General features: G+C 38.9%; 1 protein-coding gene across 9 annotated transcripts in view; it reads right to left on the minus strand.

The window, feature by feature from the left end:
• The window catches only part of LOC122204864 (basic proline-rich protein-like), a 78,642-nt gene that overhangs the window by 4,476 nt on the left and 51,379 nt on the right, over positions 1–22,787 (minus strand). For 3 of the 9 annotated variants that reach the window (XR_006195818.1, XR_006195819.1, XM_042912632.1), the window contains one exon: positions 8,767–8,856. The exons of 2 other annotated variants lie outside the window; for them this stretch is intronic. Coding sequence is in view for 4 of the 7 variants with exons in the window: in XM_042912632.1 (XP_042768566.1) it covers positions 8,782–8,856 (75 nt within the window). In the remaining 3 variants the exon portion in view is untranslated. Of the gene's footprint in view, positions 1–8,745; positions 8,857–15,189; positions 15,246–22,787 lie in introns of all 9 variants that reach the window. 4 more of the 9 variants (XR_006195817.1, XM_042912630.1, XM_042912631.1 and 1 more) reach the window with 4 other exon arrangements.

The raw sequence follows: 22,787 nt of genomic DNA on the forward strand, positions 1-22,787 counted from the left end.
AAATCATACAGTATGTAGTCTTTTCAGATTGGCCTTTTTGATTTAGCAATATGGATTTAAGATTCCTCCATGAGTTGACATTTCTTTTTATCACTGAATAATATTCCAGTGTCCGGATGGACCACAGTTTTTTATCCATTCACCTACTTTAGGACATCTCAGTTGCTTCCAAGTTTTAGCAATTATGAACAAAGATGCTATAAACATTCGTATGCAGATTTTTGTGTAGACACAGGTTTTCAACCCATTTGGGTAAATACCAAGGAGAACGATTATGGGATCATATGGCAAGACAATGTTTAATTTAGCTTTGTGAGAAACTTCCAGACTCTCTTTCATCCAACACAGTTGTACCATTTTACATCCCCACCAGCAGTAAATGAGCCCCTACTGCTCCACATCCTCATCAGCATTTGGTGTTGTCAAAGTTTGGGACTTGAGCCCTTCTAATAGGTGTGCAGTGGTATCTCACTGTTGCTTAATTTGAAATTCCCTGATGACACAGGATGTTGAGTATCTTTTCATATGCTTATTTGCCATCTGTACATCTTTGGTAAGGTGGCCTGTTCAAATCTTCTATCCATTTTTTTTTTTTTTTATTGGGTTGTCTGTTTTCTTGGTCTTTAGTTTTAAGAGTTCTTTTCATTCTCTTAATAGTCTCTCGTTGAGCAGAAGTTTTTAATTTTAATGAAGTCCAACTCATCAACTTTTTCTTTCATGGATTACACTCTTGGTGGTGATATTACATCTTTTGTAACTGACCTTGAAAGGTAAAAGGCTTTGGGGCACCTGGGTGGTTCAGTCAGTTAAGAGTCCCACTCAGGCCTCAGAGGCTCAGGTCATGATTTCACAGTCATGAGACCGAGCCCTGCATCAGGCTGCATGCTCTGCTCTCTCAAAAATAAATACACTTAAAAAAAAAAAAAAAAAAAAAAAAAAAAAAAAAAAAAGAAGAAGAAGGATGGGGCACCTGGGGGGCTCAGCTGGCTAAGAGTCCAACTCTTGGTTTAGGCTCAGGTCATGATTTCGTTCATGAGACCAAGCCCCATGTCAAGCTAAGAGCAGAGCATAGGGCCTGGTTGGGATTCTCCCTCCTCCCCCTTCTCTCTCTGCCCCTCTGTCCCTCTCAAAAATAAACAAACTTAAAAGAAAGGAAAAGGATAGGGCTCCTGGGTGGCTCAGTTGGTTCTATGTCCAACTCCTGATTTCGGCTCAAGGCATGATCTCACCGTTTGTGGGTTCGAGCTCTGAATGGGGCTCTGTGCTGACAGTGTGGTTCTCTCTCTCTCTCTCTGCCTTTCTTTCTGCCCCTCCCCTGCTCACCCATGTGCTCACTCTCTCCCTCTCTCTCAAAATAAATCAGTAAATTGTAAAAAAAAAAAAAAAAAGAAAAAAGAAAAAAAGATGGGTAAGGTAAAATTAGAAAAAGACCTCACTGATACGCCAAGATCACTTTAAGATAATGAGATTCACAAGCAAATACATATGTACTAATTAACTGTCTATTCTGTACCCCGCACCATGCTTGGGAATACAACAGGGTATGAATCAACTCAGACACACAAAGAGCAAATACTCCTCCCCCAAATACCTTCAAATAAACTTTCTCTACATGGTGGTACGGAGTTTATATATAATACTCACACAAAAAGAACACCGAATTTCAGGAGTGCCTGGGCGGCTCAGTTGGTTAAGCATCTGACTTCAGCTCACGTCACGATCTCACAGTTCATGAGTTCAAGCCCTGCATTAGTCTGTTTGCTCTCAGCATGAAGCCTGCTTTGGATTCTTGTCCCCCTCACACTCTGCCCCTCCCCCCCACACATTCTCTCTCTCTCTCTCACTCTCTCATACACACACACACACACACACACACACACACACACAAATAAAAATAACACTGAATTTCACAATGTTCCCCTGGAAATTCTCTTTTATTTTCTACATAAAAAAGGTACATAAGGAAAAACCAAAAAACCTACAAATTACATATACCTAGTCCAAAAATCTAGCTTTTCATCCTTACCCAAAATACCTAGAATGATGGAAAAGCTCAATCCCACCGTGTCATTTGAAGCCTTGCAACACTGGGCTCAGGTCAAAAGGTCCTTTATCAACTAACAGGATTTGTTTTTAAGATTTTATTTATTTTTTAAGTTTATTTATTTTGAGAGAGAGAGAATCCTAAGCAGGTGCCATGAAATCAGCACAGAGCCCAATGTGGGGCTCAAACTCACAAACCATGAGATCATGACCCAAGCCTAAACCAAGAGCCGGACACTCAAGTGACTAAGCCAGCCAGGCACTCAGTCCCAATTAACAGTTTAAACAAGAGTGGTACCCATGGCTACAATCCTAACATAGAATGGGCTGTAGGAGGGGCGCCTGGGTGGCTCAGTCGGTTGGGCGTCCAAATTCGGCTCAGGTCATGATCTCATGGTCTGTGAGTTCAAGCCCCGTGTCGGGCTCTGTGCTGACAGATCAGAACCTAGAGCCTGCTTCGGATTCTGTGTCTCCCTCTGTCTCTGCTCTTCTCCCGCTTGTGCTCTGTCTCTCTCAAAAATAAACATCAAAAAAAAAAAAAAAAAAGAAAAAGAAAAAAAGAAAAGAAAAAAGAATGGGCTGTAGGAGCTAGCTACATTGAACCAGAACACTTTCTGAATACTTACTGTCCCTGAGCAAGATGAAAAAGATGTTAGCAAGTAACCAGAGTGGTAACAGGAAAACATCTCCTCACTGAAACAGACACCAGTCCTTTCCAATCCTTGACAGAACAGTTACATGACAGAACTGTAGCCACCCAGTTAGATGGCTTGTTTGGTGAAAGAACCAACAGTTCAATGCATCTCAGCAAGTCTTTATTTGAGCACCTATAATATGCCAGCCAATATTCTAGGCTCTTAGGATGTAGCAGTGAACAAGACAGACAAAAATCCCTACCTTTGTTATTTAAGAGCAGAGAGGGAAAAACAACAAAGCCATAAGTACAAAACTAAGTAAATTAAACAGTATGTTAGAAGGTGTGAAGTACTATGAAAAAGAAAGAAGGGGGCAGTGCAAGTGCATTAAGGCAGTATACGAGGGGAAATGCAACCTTGCAGATGGTCAGCCCTTACTGAGGAGACACCTGAGCAAAGAATTGACGAAGTAAGGGAGTCAGCCAAGCACACATGTATGGAATGAGCAATCCTGGCAGGGAAAGGAAGAATGTGCCTGGTGAGGTGGAGAACTAGGAGCCCAAAGTCAGTGGAGGGCTAGAGAAGGATAAGTAGAGGGAGAAAAGGGTAGCAAGGACAGAGCGGTAAGAGTGAGGACCAGATCACTTAGGACAGAGGATGACAAATGTTTTCTTTAAAGGACTAGATATTAAATAGTTTAGGCTTTTCAAGCTGTAAGGTCCTTACCACTCAATTCTTCCTTTGCAGTGCAAATACAGCCACAGATAAGATGTGAACAAATGAGACTGGCTGTGTTCCAATAAAACTTTATTTACAGGCACAGATATCTTGATTTCATATGATGTTCACCTCACAAATATCAATTTTTTTTTTTTATTTTTTAAGGATTTAAAAATATAAAAACCATTTTAGCTTGCAGGTCATACAAAAACAGGCAGTAGGCCAAATTTGGTCCGTGGGCGATAGTCTGTCAGCTCCTGAAACAGGGGGTCCTTCTAGTCATTTTAAAGACTGTGGCTTTCACTATGAGATGGGGAACCCTTACAGGGTTTTGAGCAGAGAAGTGATAATTATCAGACTCATATTTTTATTTATTTTTTTAATGTTTATTTTGAGAGAGAAAGTGCGTGCTTGCACAAGCAGGGGAGGGGCGGGGCGCAGAGGTGGAGAAGAGGGAGAGAATCCCAAGCAGATCCCACACTGTCAGCACAAAGCCCGACACAGGGCTCTATCTCATGAACCTAGAGATCATGACCTGAGCCGAGATCTAAGAGTTGAGACGCCTAACGAACTAAGCCACCCAAGTGCCCCTTTTAAAAGATCACTATGACTGCCATGTGGAAACACATAATAGAGAGGACAAGGGTGGAAGAATGGAAACCACTGGGAAGTTAGTGATCAGATTATGTATATATTCTGAAAGGAAAGATGACGGGACTTAGCAAAACGGATGTGTGAGTGTGAGGGAACTGGAAGCATCAGGACCAACATCAAGGTTTTTGGCCTGAGCAGATGAGTTAGGAAACGTGCAGGAAGAGCAAGTTTTGGGATTAAGATCAGGAATTCAGCTTTGTACATGCTGAATCCCAGACACTGATTAGATATTTTAAGTAGTCAACTGGGTATTAACTTAGAGTTTAGAAGAGAGGTCTGAATCAAGATATAAATTTGGTAATTTTCAGGATAAAGGCAGAATGTAAAGCCACAAGACCACCAAGAGAGTAAGTATACTAATGAATGGGAGAGAGCAGAACGAAGAGGCACAACTACAGTCAGAGAAGGAGTGGCCTGATAGGTAGGAGGTAAATAAAGTAGGACTGTGCTATTCTGGGGGTGCCTGGCTGGATCAGTTGGTAAAGCAAGCAACTCTAAATCTCAGGGTCGTGAGTCTGGGCCCCACATTGGGTACAGAGATTACTTAAAACATAAATAAACAAACAAACTTAAAAAAAAAAAAAAACAAAACTGTGCTGTTCTGAAAGCCAAGTAAGGAAAACTTGTAAGACAAGCACTTTGAATTAAAAACAGGAAAAGGGATAGAGCATGAAAATGGAAATCCTGAGTTCTGCTCCTTACTTTACTACAAAGGATGTTTCTAACTCAAAGATACCTGTATTCTCAAGTCCCGTATACTACAGTATCGAGTTTTGCCGTGTTTTACCATTTATAGGAACTTATCCTCTCCTACACTATTCTCTCTCCACTCCAGCCCTTCTTTATGGGAAAGTTTACCTAGAAAATATCACGTTCCCCTCCAAAACCTTCAATGACTAATCATTACCCAAGCAACCGGCATTCTATTCATCCACTCTGTGTGGCACCAAGGTCCTCCATAATACAACACTAATGTAATTCATTCCGTCCTTTCTCTCACCACTGCAGTTCCAGCCAAAATAAGAATAATGACTCTTCCCCCAAACACCTTGCAGTGTGCTAGCGCTAAGCTTTAAGTTAAACGTTTCCCTTATGTGGACTGCAACCTCTACTCCACCATGAATTTGTCATTGTTCTATTTATTCATCAACTGTCCCGTCTCAAATATAGCCCTCCATGAAGCTTTATCCAGTGCTTGAGTTGAATATAATTCCTCTTTCTTTGAGCCATCCAGCATTTTTTCAACTTCCTAATACTCAGCTTCAGTTATTTTTATCACAAGCTCCTGAATGAAATAACTTACCTTTATCTCCATAGCACCTAGTACAATGACCTGCACTCAAGAGAGGCTCAATAAAAATGTGAATTCAACCCCGGATTTATCTTTCCTTAGGGAGCACCTAACTGAAGAATCCAAGAAGTTTCCATCTGAAAGGTCACCATCTCTTCCCTTATCTCCATGGGAGATCATCATCTCAGTCATCATCACAGTGACTTACAGGGAATTTCTGACTCTTCCTCCATAAGCACAAATTCTATTATTTACTTGACTTATTTCACCCATCTTGGATTAATTCCCCAAACCCTCTCCCATTCCTTCAGGACTTTACTACTTAGCTCACTGACACACAATCAACTTCTACTCCTGGCATAATTCTTAGCAATTTCAATAACCACACAGATGATCCTTCTAAAATTCTGGACTCTCCATTCCTTGTTTTCCTTTCCTTGCATGTTTTCATCTTCTTTCCTACTTTAGACAACCACTCTCCACCAACGCCGGTAATCCCCTAATCCTACCACCTTTCACGATCCCTCACCCTTTTCATGCCCTCACTTCTATCCTTATCCAACTGAAATTACACAATCCATTATGTGTCACTCATTTACATCAGCAACTCCCTTTGTTATCCTCTCCCGGCAAAACTCCAACTCTGCTTAAATCCAACTCTCCAGGTTACGCCACACCGATAACCCTGGACAAACGGATATGACTAGGGAGGGGGAAAAAAAAACAACAACACACAATTGTGTTTATTGGTTGTTTTCTAAATTCATGATCAATCCTCAAAAGGCCCAATAATCAACAGTTCTCAAACAGTGATGGTACTGCAACCCTGTGGGATTTGAAAACGTAAGGTAGAGTTTCCTGGTTTTCATAATGACTAGGTGAGTAATCCCGACATTTGGTATCCTGGGATGCTAACCATCCTGCAATGTCCAAGAAGCCCCATTGAAAAAAATAAAACTCATTCACTTTATTACTGATTATTTCCAATCTTCTCTTCTCTTTTCAAATGCCTGTACCTCCCTCCCATATCCTCACACGACCGCTCATCCTGCTTTCTACTTCATGCAAAATACCAACCTTGCTGCATCTTTTCCCATATATTGTTCTTCCTTGTTACTATGAATGAACTGTTTCTATTCCTATTTAATGGAGAGCTCTCAACTCAAACCCTCTTAGAACCCATCCCCTTTTGCCTACTCAAGAATATAGCTCCAGTAATCACTCCCTCTGCTCTCTGTCTCGCATAACTTTCCTTGATCTCTAGCTCCCCACACCCAATTCTCTGCCCCTTTTAAAGCAGAATTCTCTGATTACACTTCTGTTTCCATTTCCTCACCTCCCATTCTCTCTTAAATTCACCCCAATCAGCCTCTCACACCAATGCTCTACTGAAACAGTTCATGCCAAGGTCCCCTAGGACTCCCATAGTGTTTAAATACTGTGAACAATTCTCAGTCCTCACCTCAGCTGACCTCTCAGCAACAGGTGACACAGCTGACTGTTCCCTACTCGAAACATTTTACTTCCCTTGGCTTCCATCCAGTACTCTACTCTTAGTTCTCTTCCTACTTCATAAATTACTCCACCGGCTCCTTTCTTTCTTATCTCCAGAGCCTCTGACTGCTGGAATGCAGCTGGACTCAGCCCTCACACTGAATCCCTTCACCACTGTACCTGCACTCATTTGGCAATCTCACTCAGGCTTGAGGCTTTAAATACCACCTATACACTGAGGGCAACCGAGTTTATATCACCCTTAGTTCTAGACTCACACTCAAATACATAATCAACACATCCACCTGGATGTCTAAAGAAGTTTTAAATATGCCCCAAATTAATTCCTGACCCATCCCCCCCAAAAAAACACAAAACTTTACTTTGCTCCTTCCAGTGTTCCCTCTCTCAAGAGAAGGCAACTACTCCTTCTGATAGCTTATCTCAAAAAGAGTCCTCCTTGACAGCTCTCTTCCTGCCACACCCCATATCTAATCCATCACCAAATCTTTCACCTTTACCTTGTTCTCTTTACCTAGAGCAATAGCATCCACAGTGTTCCCTTTAAAATTTAAATTAGGTCATATCATGCTTTGCTCAAAACCTTCCAAGGGCTTGGTCTCTGCTTAAACACCTCTCTAACGGCCTACAAATCCCTAATAATCTGATTCCCCTGAACTTCTTGGCCTCCTCCCCTACTGCTCCCCCTTCAGTGTTCCATCCACACTGGTAGCCTTGCTTTTTCTCAAACAAGTCACACATTCTCCTCCTCAGAGCCTCGACATTTGCTATTTATTATCACAGATATGCACATACCTCTTTACGTCTTCAGTTGTCTTCTTAAACATCCTTACTACGAGCCCATCCCTGATCATCATATATAGCATAGCAACCCCTCCTCTAGGACTTCTCTGACCCTGTTTATATCTCTCCATAGGATTTATCACTGGCATATCTTTGCTTACTCTCTGTTTTGTACACCTAGAGCAATGCTTGGCACAAAGGAGAAACTCAAATGAATTTCTCAAAATAATTTCTTCATACAGCATCATAGTCAATGTTCACAATCCCCTGAAAAGTAGTAAGATATGGAATTAATGGTATAATTTATTTTATAATCTTTAAAAATATGAAAGCACTGGGGTGCCTGGGTGGCTCAGTCGGTTGAGCGTCCTACTTCCGCTCAGGTCATGATCTCAAGGCTTGTGAGTTCGAGCCCCGCGTCGGGCCCTGTGCTGACAGCTCAGAGCCTGGAGCCTGCTTCAGAGTCTGTGTTTCCCTCTCTCTCTGCCCCTCCCCCACTCATGCTCTGTCTCTCTCTGTCTCAAAAATAAATAAACATTAAAAATTTTTTTTAAATATGAAAGCACAAATATACAAAAATGTTAAATAATTTGTCTATGATCATACACCAGCAGAGCCATCTCTACAACTGGGATTGGGTCTCCAGCATTTTCCAATTCACATTACTGTGGCCATGAATAAATCAAAGAGCAGGTGTATATTTAATTTTGCATGGTAATCTTTAAAAGCTCAGCCTGGAGCGCCTGGCTGGTTAAGTTGGTGGATGTACAACTCTTGATCTCAAGGCTGTGAGTTCAAACCCCACACTGCATGTGGAGCCGACTTAAAAAAAAAAAAAAATTAATTAAAAAAAAATTCAAAGCTCAACCTGAAATCTAGTCCTTTATACCACAATCAAACATGAAGTAGTACCTAACTGTACATGCCTCAGTGGCTATTTATTTTCTTCCCACTAAAAGGCTGTGATAGCATCAGGCCAGTTGAAATTTACATATCTTATTGTGACAATTCTGATCAAAAGGAAAAGGGAGCAATGAATGTGCCAAGAAACAGTTAAGTATTCAAGTATTCTCTATCCTTCCGTGCCCAACGCAGCACACTTAACTCTGAAGGGTAAGCCAGCACCTTGGTAAACAAGCTTCAAAGGGTATCTTTGGTTCTCAAAAGACTTTTTGTTGCCGTTGTACAGAACAGAGCATGGCAAAGAAACTGTATCTGGAAAGAGAATGGACATGATTATTTTTCTTAATTAGTTAAGCTTGCAAAACCACCTCAGAACCTGCAACCTAGTTATAAGCAAACAGTCATTTAGTGTTTTAAAAATCACCAATTTTAAAACAAATAGAAGTCATTCTTCACCTTGGCAAAATAAACAATTGGTTTAGTCTCAAAAAAAATGCATATCTTCACCAAGTATTATGTCAATACAGAAAAACTTTTCATATGTAACAGTACTAAAAATTAAGAAACAGATTAGATCCTTTAGTAATATAATAATTTAATTTCTAGACTCTTGCCAACACTCATTCTCCTCTTTCTGGCATCCTCTGCCACAGTTGAAACTGTGTATCTAGGTCAGAAAAGACAAGTAGCTTTTCAGAACAGTTCAATATCTTTGGCACAAGTGTTGATATTATAATTCAATCCTTTCACAAACTCCTTTTAAAATACACTATGATGTAAATCACAAGATTAGTACTGTACAGACAGTAGTCTAATATTTAAGAAAGCCACTGAAACAAATACTTTAAAATGCTAGATTTAGAAAACTGATACAGGTCGTGAGTTTGAGCCCCACGTTGGTGTAGAGATTACTAAAAAGTAAGCAAATAAACCAAAGAACAAAACAACAAAGCTGATAGAGGTAATGAGCTACAAAACAATATAAGGTAGGCAATACAATGTAATTCATATTAGAGCAATGGGTTTAGGGTAAGAAGATCTGCCTTCAAATTCCAGCTCTGCTACTAATAAACTGGCCAATTTTGAACAAATCTCAACCTCTCTGAGCCTCAATTCCTTCAGTTATAAAGTAAAAGGGTGAGACTACACCTAGATTACTTTTTAGGTACTGTCTTTAAACATGATTCTGTAATAAAAATAGAAATCTACAAGTACATTTTATATGAGACAGATTAAACTTAATCCTTAAAAGTATATGTTTTTACAATGTAATCATATTTTAAATATTATAGATAAAACTAAAAATGAGATAGGTGAGAAAATTTGAACATGGAGTAATTTGTCAACATTATGGAATTAGTTCTAGAGGGTGATAATGGTATTATATAGGTTTCTCTTGGTGGGGGTATTCATATCTAATTTGAGAGATATTTACAGATGAAATTATATGAAAATCTGGGATTTTCTTCAAAGTAATGTAGTTGAGGGATAGTGAAGTAAGACTAGACTTATGTTGATAATTACTGTAAGCTGATGACACGTTATCCATGGTTCAAGGGGGTTCTCTCTACTTGCGTATGTTCAAATATTTCCTTATAGAAATCTAAGAAAGGTTTTTAAACAGGACCACATTTATCAAGAATCTAAACAGCCAATTTTCAATTTACCAGTAGTAAAATGAGATTTTCATGTCATATTTTCTTCAGGCACAACATATCTGCTTTAGAGAATCCATATTAACTGCACAAAACTAGAAATATAAAACCATCTTGGGGAGCAATTTAGTAATAACCAACAGTCAAAGATGTGGGTATCCTATAAACAACAATACTATTTTTTTCTTTTTTATAAGTTTTTAATTTCTGGGGCTCCTGGGTGGCTCAGTCAGTTGGGCATCCGACTTCGGCTCAGGTCATGTTCTCACGGTTTGTGGTTCAAGCCCTACATCGGGCTCTGTGCTGACAGCTCAGAGCCTGGAGCCTGCTTCGGATTCTGTGTCTCCCTCTGTTTCTGCCCCTCACCTTTAGTTATGACTAAATTAATATATATAATATTATATATAATATATATTAACATATATTAACATATGTAATAACATGTATTAACATGTTATATAATATATATTACATATATATGTTATGTATATGTATGTAATGTATATATACATACATATAATGTATATGTATATGTATAATATATATATGTTAGCATTTGTAATTACTAAATTAATATAACCTTTAGTTATTACTAAATTATGCCTCTCTCAAAAACAAATAAATGTAAAAAAAAACAATTTTTTTTAAGTTTTTATTTCTTTTGAGAGAGAGCACACATGCACAAGCAGCAGAGGCACAGAGAGAGAAAGAGGAAGAGATAATCCCAAGCAGGCTCTGCACTGTCTGCCTGATATGGGGCTCAAACCCACGAACTGTGAGATCATGATCTCAGAGAGTCGGACACCTAACCGACTGAACCACCCAGGTACCCCAACAATATTCTTTCTGGTTACAGTTACATTATCTAGAGAAACTCCAACACAAACACAGGTAGACGGGTTTAAATCAATGTTCAATGCAGCACTTTTTATAATCACAAAACACTAGAAAACTAAATGTCCATCAACAAGAGAATGGAGATACAAACTGCAGTTAAAGAATTACAGTGATACATTTCATCATTTCTAAACCCACAACAATGTTGGGTGGAAAAGCTAGTTGCAGATGAAGTATAAAGTGATTCCTTTCATGAAAGCTTAAAAATGCATAAAATAATGTTATATATAATTTATGGGTACACACGCACACTATTTTTAGTATAAAAATCATTCAAGGTAATGACAAACAAAAAATTCAGTAGTGGTTATTACTGGGAAAAAGAAGGAACAGAATACATACACAGTATGTATCTGAGTACTACTTCTTGGGAAAAGAATCCACAGCAAATTTGGAAAAAGTGAAAAGTTGTGTGTGGTGAGTACACATTATTTGCTATATTCTATTTTGTCTATATGCCAGAAACAATTTATAATTTCCAAATGTTTTCTTTTAATGTTTCTTTTATTTTTTGAAAGAGAGAGAGATAGAGCACGAGCACAGGAGGCAGGGGGTGGGGGGGACACAGAATCCGAAGCAGGCTCCAGGCTCTGAGCTGTCAGCACAGAGCCTGATGAAGGGCTCGAACTCATGAACCATGAGATCATAACCTGAGCCCAAGTCAGATGCTCAACCAACTGAGCCACCCAGGCGCCCCTTAAATTTCAAAATGTTTTTAAAATTATGCCCACATATGTAATACTCAGAAACAAAAAGGAACCTTGGTCCTCTTAAACAGAAAATTATTTTAGCTGTCTTAGCCCTTGGGGATTACATTTTTCAATTTAAACCAAATATTGCTATTGAATAAAAGATACAAAAAGTTCCCCCAACAAAGAAGATTATGAAGTGTGTGTGTATATTTTAAGTGGAACAAGATATATTCCTACACAGATTTACCCAGGGGAATAACCAGACTTTCAAAGTATTAGAGTATAGGCTAAAGTCACTGTCAGTGCTTGAAGGTCTCAAACACTGCAGGGGGTAATACTGCTCAGAAACATTCTAATTCTAAATAAAAGACCAAGTAGTACTTTTGTTAGGGCAGAACTATGGAAACCCTAATACATTTCCCAAGTCCCTATATAACCTGGCAAAATTCAACCTCCAAGTTCTGTCTTCTCGGAAGGTTTTGTCAGGATTTGATTATAGGCTTTGTTATGGGAAGGCTCAGAGTAGGCTTTAACTCCAGGGCAGAAGTCAGAAAATCTTTTCTTTACAGGGCCACACAGTAAGTTTTTTTTTTGTTTTTTTTTTTTTTAAGTTTATTTTTGAGAGAGAGAGAATGAGAGGGAAGGAGGAAGAGAGGGAGGGAGGGAGGGAGGGAGGGAGGGAGGGAGAGAGAGAGAGAGAGAGAGAGAGAGAGAGGAAACACACACACGGGAGGGGCAGAAAAGGAGGGAGACAGAGAATCCAAAGCAGGCTCTGCATTGTGATCGCAAAGCCCAATATGGTGTTCGAACCCATGAACCATGAGATCACCACAGGAGCTGAGGTGGGACGCTCAAACGACTGGGCCACCCAGGTGCCCCCCACATAGTAAATCTTGTAGGCTTGCCAGGCCTACAGTCTGTGTGCAACTATTTAACTTTGCCAATCCTTGCTTTACCTCATGGTCTTTCTAGTGTTCCACCCACACGCCCAGGGTGTTGATCAGGTCTCTCTCTCAGTTCTGCCTGGGCCAGAGCTCCAATATCCCACAGCTGTACAACCTCTAGCATCTCTGTTTCATTCCCAGCTTCGGGGCAGCCACTCTGATGAACCTTCCAGCTTTTCTCCCCCATGGACAGCCCAACTCTTCACCAATAATTCACAAGGAACCCACACAAAAACATTTGGAAGCCCCTCCCATAGAGCTCCTCTTCTCCAGTGTCCTGCCCTAAAGATTCTAGCCATTTTAGCTGCCCCAAATTCTGATTCAACACAGGCTACCATGTTCTGCTTGGATTCCAGCTCAAGAAATTGTTCTCAGGCAGAAACCAGGGGCAATTGTGGGGCTCATTTTACAAATTTCAAGATCAGAGGCCTGTTGTCCAAAGCCTGAAAGAGTTGCTTCACATATTTTGTCCAGTTTCATGTTTTTTTATAAATTTTTTTTTAACATTTATTCATTTTTGAGAGACAGAGAGAGACAGAGCATGAGCGGGGAGGGGCAGAGAGAGGGAGACACAGAATCTGAAGCAGACTCCAAGCTCTGAGCTGTCAGCACAGGGCCCGACGCGGGGCTCGAACTCACAAACTGCGAGATCCTGACCTGGGCGGAAGTCAGACGCTCAACAGACTGAGCCACCCAGGCGGCCCTAGTTTTGTGTTTTTTAATGACAGAAAGGCCAGTCCAGAACCAGATACTCCATCAAAGCCAGAAGTAGAAGTTGTAATCAATAAATATTCTAGTTTCTATTATATATATCAAGACCTGTACTGGCACATAGCTAAATATGAAGCAATGGTTTAATCCAAAGGGCATGAGGGTGAGAATAACTAGCCATTTATTCATTTATCCATCTATCCATCCATCCATCCATCCATCCATCCATCCATCCATCCAACAAATACTTACTAAGCATCTTATTGTACCAGGAAAGTGCTGACTTTATGTCTTCAAGCCTCGGTATTAGCACAGCCTACATTAGGACCATAACCTGCCCTGCCAATCACCCAGGTTTTAGGAAAAAGATAAGTTGAGAAAATGCATATAAAAGCACTTGACAAAGGCCTACACAAATACACATTATTTCTGTGATGGCAACAATCATACCCTTATTAATAAAGCACAAGTTCTCTGTGTACACTTGCCCAACAGCAGAAACATGAAAAAGGATGGCTGTGAAAGAGCAGGATATGTGTGTGTGCACATGCATGTGCACCCATGCTCTGGAGGGGAGGAGATTTCAGAATTCAAATCTGCCAGGGAACAAAGTGCATATATAAAAGTGACAGGAGATATGGGTACCTGCCATACAAACGCTTGTGACAAGATAACTGAATAACAGAACTGAATTTAAGTGAAGTCCCTTTTTGAAATTTAAAACCAAAATATAGAAAAAATAATCTTTGAAAATGTTTTATTGCAGAATGCTTTAATACAAATTTCTTTAAACTTTATTCCAACTATTTTAAAATTCAAGAATAAAAATAATTTCTACTATAAATAATATATTCATATCACATCCTTTTAATAAAATGGGTCAGAATGGTCATAATCATTTTCTCACCAATAGTCATTATTCAAAAAAAAATTTTTTTTTTTTTTTTTGGGGAAACATGTAATAAGGTCCAGAGAAAAGGTAAATCATTCAAGAAACATAGAGGCTGGTGAGAGTTTAGGGAAAAATCATGACAACAGACCAGTGATCTCCACTCGGGTAGCTGAGTTAGCACAGATGTGAATCTAGCTTTTAACAAGGGTTTATTTTCTATTGGGGTTAGGGATGAGCAATGAGTAGTCACAAACATCTTAAGCTACATTCTTCCTTCTCCGTTGTCCTACTACTGTAATCTCAGGCCTTTAAATAAATGTCAGCTGTAATGTTAACAGATATTGGCATACAAAATAAGAAAAACAAACAATTCCTTAAAGACACAGAAGTGTTGACCATAAAATAAACTGTATTTGAATATGTTAAAATGAAGAAATTTGGGCATCAAAAAACACCCTAAAGAAAGTGAAAAGCAAAGTCACATATTGAAAAGACTTTTGGAATACATACCTCCAACAAAAGTACCAAAAACACATAAAGACAACTTAAAATCCAAAAGAAAACCACAAACAAGCTAGGCGAAAGAAAAAACAAAATAAAAAAAAACAGAAGTTATGAACAAGCATTTCACAGAAAAAAAAATCACAAGACCAATAAAAACATAATACCATTTCTACCCACTGAAGCTGCAAAAATTTAATCTGACAATTCCAAGGGTTGGAAAGGATATATTCATAGAGACTTTCATAGACTGATAGTGGGAAAAAAATGTTTGGCATAACGTCTACAAACTGAATAATCCCATGTTCATTACCCAGGGTTTTATTCCTCAGTATACATGGAAAGAAACTTACGCACAAGAGACATGTATTAAAATGATCACAGCAAAACTGCTCACAGCAGCAAAAACCTGGAAAACAAGGAAAATGTCCATTCACAGGAGAATGAATGAATAAACCATGTTACATTAATGTAATGGATTATTCCCAGCAAAGTAAAGGAACTACAGTGACATGCAACAACGTGGATAAATCTTAGCAATGCAACATTAAGTAAAAATATTAAGTCTCAAAGGATTACATATAGAATGTCTTTTTTGTAAAGTTACAATCAAAATAAAAATATACACTTTCTAAGAATCCATAAAGATGTGATGAAGCTATACAAAATCAGAAAACTAGAGAATTCAGGCTGTGAGGTCTGGGTGAAGGGGGAGGAATGGGGTTGGGGAACCTAAAAAGTCAGATGTAGATTATTAAGGATCTATCCTTTTGTTCTGGTAGTAGGTTCACAGGGGCTTATTAAGTTTTTAAATATAAATTAAAAACAGGCTATATGTGAGCTAATAAGAGCATGCCCTAAACAAGGATTATGGCTAATCCACTATCTAATTCTATCCACAGTATATCCAATTTTTTATTTTATCTTATTTTATTTTTTTAATGTTTTTAATTTATTTTTGAGACAGAGAGAGAGCATGAACAGGGGAGGGGCAGAGAGGGGGGAGACACAGAATCTGAAGCAGGCTCCAGGCTCCGAGCTGTCAGCACAGAGCCCAACGTGGGGCTCGAACTCACAGAGTGTGATCATGACCTGAGCCGAAGTCGGATGCTCAACCGACTGAGCCAATCAGACACCCCTATATCCAACTTTTTAAAAAGCTTCCAAGCCTATGTTAACTAGAGCCTATGCTGACTAAACTGAGTTTTCGTCTTCTTGATTGGAGTATAACTTTTTTTTAAGTCAAATCTACTCAACTGTAAATAGCTGTTATTTTTCCTAGTGTGGTAACTTTAAAAATATGGATTGCTGACATAGTATCCTAAGTTATTATTCCAGTTATTATGTCTAAGTCACATACTATGATTGTACTCCTGGCACACCCAATACAACGATATTCATGAAACCGCAATTTAGTAAGTACTCTTAGCTTGCTACATACTGGAAAGGGAACAAAAACTTCCACGATCCATAGAAAATACCCTTGCATTTTACAAAATGACTTGTTTCTCGCCTAACCCTTAAAATATAGATGCCAACTCAAAAGAGTCTCATAACTCATAAATGACACTTTTAAGTCAACCTCGGTATTTTTTCCACAAACTTCTGTTCGGGAAAAGATCAAGTGCAAAAATTTTTCCTTAACGCAGATTTTCTCAGCTATCAGAAAACTTAAACTTAGGGTTTTCATAACAACGCAACCATTTAAGTGTCTACGTATATATTTAACATTCAAAAAAATAAGACTGTAAAAACAATTTGTTCTACTCAATTTGTGCATTTTGTAATTTCCAGCTAATATGGTTTTTAAGAACTCCACATTTACCTACCTCTGACACAGGTTCAAGAGGAAAACAGCACATAAATAACTGACAAACACACATGAAAAATGATATTCATATGTAAAAGAGGTCCCCTTCTCTATTGTTTCTCTCTCTTGTTTCGGTGCGGGGGGGGGGGGGGGGGGGGGACAAACTTCAAACTTCTGAAATAATCTATTTATTAGCTGGAAAGTTTTAAGTTGTTTAACCATTTGGGTAATAACACTAAACCAAAAAAGTGAGAGAGAAAGATAAAAGGGGAACGACCAAGGAACACAAGTAATAATGTGAAAAATGAACTGTTATTTTGTGAAGTGTTATTATTCACCTGTCAAACACTCCCAGATCTAGGTTCTCCAGGGTAGAGCATTCACATCACTATCAAGGATGTTACTCTCAAGTAAGTAGGATTAGAACATTAAAGGCAATATAGAAATAGGAATATTTCCTACCGGCATTATCATTAGGCAGATAAGACACCAACTAATGAATAAACTTGTGTCTTAATACACACTACCTTACAACATTATACAAAACAATTCTCATAAAGCGATTATACAAAGTAAATTCAGCATCACACACAATCCTGTGTGATTCAAAGTCTCATCATCTGACAGATGGAAAAACAGACTCATAAATTTAAGAACCCTTACAAGATCACTCAACTAGTAAATGGCAGCAATTAAATGCAAACTAGGGACACACACCTGGGTGGCTCAGATGGTTGAGCCTCTGACTTCAGCTTAGGTCATGATCTCACCGTTTGTGGGTTTGAGCCCCGCGTCGGGCTCTGTGCTGACAGTTCAGAACCTGGAGCCTGCTCCAGGTTCTATGTCTCCTTCTCTCTCTCTCTGCTCCTCCCCTACCTGCACTCTGTCTCTCCCTCTCTCAAAAATAAATAAACATTAAAAAATAATAATAAATGCAAACTCAAATCTACTGACAGACTTCGACTTACAAAAAACTAAATGAAAAAAAAATAGAATATAAGTCAGGAGACCAGGGCTATCTAGTGTTGGAAAAGAGCCACAGAGACCTTTCCCCTGGCCCTGTGGATTCTACTTCCTGAAAAATAATACCTCCCACCCTATGTGCTTCACAAGGCTACTCTGAGGATCACAGACTAACAGTTGTGCAAAGACTTTGGAAGTTACAGTGTTATATAAACAGGGAAGATGACCCTTCCAACCTAACCAATGACAGTGAGTCGTGAACTCAAGGGACAACAACACAACACCATGAGCTTGTGACTGGTGTGTTTTGTTTTTTTTTTTTTTCAGTCTGCAACAAATTCTGCAGTTCAAGAAGAATTCAGACTAAATCTCAATTATTCAGTGTGTGATTCATAAATGGAAAAATACAACCACTGGGTTCATTTATCAAAATTTGATAGTTTATCAAGACAGGAGAACAGAATAAATTCTCTCTTGCCTAAAAAGGCCTCCTCAATCCCTATCAGTAATAATGATGAGGCCACAGTACTAACAACAATGCTTGCTATATGCCAAGGATTTGGCTAAGCATTTTACATGCTTTACTTCATTTAATCCTCAAAAACCCTCTGTAGGAGATGTGATTATATCCATTTTACAGAGGAAATAGTCTAGAAGAATGATTAATTTATCTGAGATCAAGCAGCCAGTCAATGGCAAAGTCAGGATTCGAAACAGACAACCTGTCTACAGAGTCGACAACCTGCAGCTCCTCATGACTCATTCTGCTCTGAAGCATCCACCAAAAAAGCCCACTCATCTCAAAGGCTACCTCTCCAGGAAGACTTCCTTCATCCAAGCCTAAAACCAATTCTCTCACAAAGCACCATTTCATTCCTTCTGTAGTGACACCTCTATCTGCCTATCTTATACAGTTATGAAAGAACAAATGCAAAAATCGAACATTATTATGAATCTTGACATCCATATACATACATACACACGCATATGTGCATAGAAGAGCAAACATGTAACTATCTGAGTCTTGAGTGCCTCCACCCTAAAGAACCATCCACATCAAGACCATTTTGAAACTAAACAAGAATGTCTTCAAACATTCTTAACAGAGACATGAAGTTATTTGCCCTGTACCATAGGGTGAGTGACAGAGCCAAGATGTGAATTCATGTTTATTTACATAGTAACTTACATTACTCAGTCAGCTGCCTGATTCCAAAGGCCAGTGTTCTTAGTACTATCTACATTGCTTACCTAATCATTTAGCCTCTCAGATCTTAATTCATTTTTAATTTTTTTAAATTTTTACTTATTTTTGAGAGAGAGAGAGACAGAGTGTGAACAGGGGAGGAGCCAAGGGAGGGAGACACAGAATCCAAAGCAGGCTCCAGGCTCTGAGCTGTCGGCACAGCCCAACACAAGGCTCCAACACACAAGTCAAGAGATCCTGACCTGAGCCGAAGTCGGATGCTTAACCGAGTCACCCAGGCGCCCCTCAGATCTTAATTCTTAAGGATGAAGGTGGGGTAGGGACCAGGCCATGTCAATCTCATTTGCTACTGAATCAACAAATATTTACTGTAGCAAAATTATAGAAATTAAGTACATTGTTGGTAATGTTTAAAACTCCATGAGAGAAAAAGGCTTCAGCTTCCAAGGGAGATTCTGGACTACAGGTTTTCTAGAGCACAAAGTCAGGCCTACTCCCTCCCTATCCCCAATAACAATGAGAAAAAGAAAGGATTTCTAAAATCTGATTTCCCAATTTTGCTGAAAATTAGACTCAAGCATGCTTACTCAGTAACCTATTCTCAGAAATAAGATGCTTGGGGCACCTGGTGGCTCAGTCGATTAAGGGTCCAACCCTTGATTTTGGCTTAGGTCGTGATCTCGGAGTTCCGTGGGATCAAGCCCCTGGTCTGTGCTGCCAGCACGGAGCCTACTTGGAATATTCTCTCTCTCTCTCCCTCCCCCCTAACCCATCTCTCATTCTCTCTCTCAAAATAAATAAACTTTTAAAAAGAAAAAAAGAAAGAAGATGCTTACCTCTTGGAATAAAATTTTCAAAATACCACCCTTAACTTCTTAAACCCTTTACCTTCACTAGGCCCTCAGCTTAGACAGCGCCTTCCGCACATAGCCTTCCCTGATCTTGAACTCTGCCTCTTCCTAACCCTTTGCCCAACCTGGACTGAATTAATTAGCCCTCCCATATTCTTCCACTACACTAGCGTTGCCTTATGTTGCACCGCTTACCAGTTCTGTAACTATATGATCCTTGAAGGCAGATACTATGTTTTGCTCTCTGCTGTATTCCTTGTATATATCACAGTACCTGGACGGTAAACTCTCAAATATTTGTCAAATGAATAAATGACTGATGACCCAATTATGACTCTGTCTTGGTACTTTTGTGGGAGGCATAGGAGAAACCTCTTCATCGTTCTCCATAGCTGTAGCGTGAACTCGTAACTTAAACAATCTTGCCATAGGGCTGTCTCTCTACTGGGCTCTGTTCAAGCAGGTGCTATGGCCACAGTTACTGTGCACCCTTTGCTTGCTGGGAAGTAAATTAAAGCTTATAAGCGTGTACTTCAACTGAGATGCTAACTGCAATTCATTCTACAGGTGCTTTATTCCCAGATAATTCACTCGAAGGACCTGCTCATATAAACAGCAAACACTGCCACCACAGCATACACAATTACATGACCTATCCTGTGAAATGATCACCTTGGCAGTTACTTCATTTTTGATCCTCCGTGCTCCACAGTGTGTACAAGACACTTTACATTAATCATCTGATTTTCTATTTGCATCAGCCCATGATCAGTCTCCATTTTAAGGTTCCTCGGTTGAGGAAATGAAACTCACAAGGATAAATCTATAATTTGAACCCAAATCTGTTAGGTGCCACAAACCTGTGGATCTCTACACTAAAGTGTCTTCAAATAAAAGATACCTGCCTTGATTGTTTCATAAGGTATGGTCAGTTAATCAACTAAAAATTGAGCTAAAGGGGTCAGAAAGAAACAATCATCCAAGAACTTAAAATGTAAGATGAGGCTTTCCATTCAGCTTTAAATAGATTCAAACTCAACTCAAAAGATAAAAGGAGCTTCAAGAACCAAAACTGTCAAGGCTCCTGGGTAGCTCGATCAGTTAAGCATCTGACTTCAGCTCAGGTCATGATCTCATGGTTCAAGAGTTGGGAGCCCTGCGATGACAGCAAAGGGCCTGCTTGGGATTGTCTCCTTCTCTCTCTGCCCCTCCCCCACTCTCTCCAGTGCATACGTTCTCTCTCAAAATAAACTTAAAAAAAAATAATCAAAATTGTCATAATGAGTGTTATACAGTCTTAAATGAGGCTGTCATGAGAACATTTAAGTCACTGTTAGAAGCTGAGCTTTTTTCGAAACAGTTAATCAAAATGATGAGTACAAGGATAAACTGACCATCTGTTAACAGGGTGGTTAAAGGTTAGGAAAGCAGACCAGAAGAGAGGAAGAAAGAAAAAAAATCTCCTATTCCAAGAAAAACGGACCATATGCGAAGTTGTTCCCTTGCCAATTTACAGAAAACACAAAGAATATGGAAAATAGGAAAAATGTGACAGTATTTACAAGAATTTTCTTTTTTAAAAAAAGCTGCCAATTAAAACAAAAGGTTCAAATCATTAGTAGAGACCACAGAACATCTGACATACAATCTAAAAAACTGCACTATGTGTTTAGTTCCTCTAGACTTAGAGTATGTTCACTGAAAGGCAATTTCTCTAGCAAAATCATTCCAATAATGCATATCTACAAGATTTTTAATACAGTGACTAAAGTTAAACCTCACTTAAAATTACAATTAGCTACTTGCTGCCGGTAAAGGCATTTGGTTTAATGCTGAACTATTCTAACCTTAAAAGAAATACATAAGTGGTGTCCATTCTTAAATCATTTCCCTTTCTGCTTTATGACAATATTTGAAGACACTGGCATTTTAATATTGTAAATCCACAATGTTTCTCTGACATATGTTTGCTTTTCTATTTCTTAAAAGATTAATGAGCCCTCACTTAAATGCATTCCCAGTCCGTCAGTCCTGATGCTTCAATGGCTTTATACAATTTCCCTTGGAAAAAGAGCGGTTTTTTTTTTTTTTTTTTTTTTTTTTACTCTTCATACCTATGGCAGAAGCTTAGTTAGCATCCTGAGGTTACACTCCATTTCCTGAAGAGACCATATTAAACAGAACCCAGAGATGTTTCTAAATTCACCAACCAGTACAATTCCTACATCTTTCCTATGACATATTTACAGCTCCCTCCTACGATACACTGTTCTGTCACAGGTTTAACAATACCTCCTTCCCTCTCTTCTGACTACAGATTCTTAACATGGAATGCTTTCTTTACTATTATTGTTACTGACAAAATGAATTAACTGAGGAACAGATTAGAAATGATACGTAATATATAATCACAAAAGTGATGCAGTGGGGAAATGACCTAAGTGAATTACATAGCTTTATATACATTAACACAACTTCAAAGGTTTAATATCCCCTACACCTAGGTGCAGAGGTATGAAACAATAATTTGGTTCATACTACTTACCCTATACTCATTCTACTGGTAACTAGGATTGTGATTCACTACATACCATGCTTTGGTTACTATAATGTACATCATCTTATTCAGTAATAACAAGAATAAAATGATGTCGAATACTTAAATTGTGCTTACTCTGTTCCAGCCATTGTTCTAAATACGTTGCATATATTAATTTATTTAATCCTTACAATTATGAGATAAGTACTATGATTATTTCAAATCCACAAATAAGGAAACAGGCTTTGAAAAGTTAACTAATGGGCAGCATAAGTAAGGAAGTGATAAAGCCATAACTGAAACTGAGGTTGGAATATGGAGTCAGGACAAGCTCTTACCCTGTAAGTAATACTTTCTGCTTTCATTATAGCACCCCCACCCCCAACTTCTCTTCAAAGACTCCCTGTCACCTAAAAGACAGAGAAGAGGAATTTATGGCTCTCCGTAATGAGGCCCACCTCACATACAACCTTATCTCCAACATTTACAATCTTCAGCTAGAGCCAATCAACGGTGCTGCCATCTCCAAAACCATTATCCATGCCTTTCTTCATGTGATTTGCCCCTGCCTAAAACAGCCT

The sequence above is a fragment of the Panthera leo genome, chromosome D4 (assembly GCF_018350215.1).
Source record: "Panthera leo isolate Ple1 chromosome D4, P.leo_Ple1_pat1.1, whole genome shotgun sequence".
Lineage (NCBI taxonomy): Eukaryota > Metazoa > Chordata > Mammalia > Carnivora > Felidae > Panthera > Panthera leo.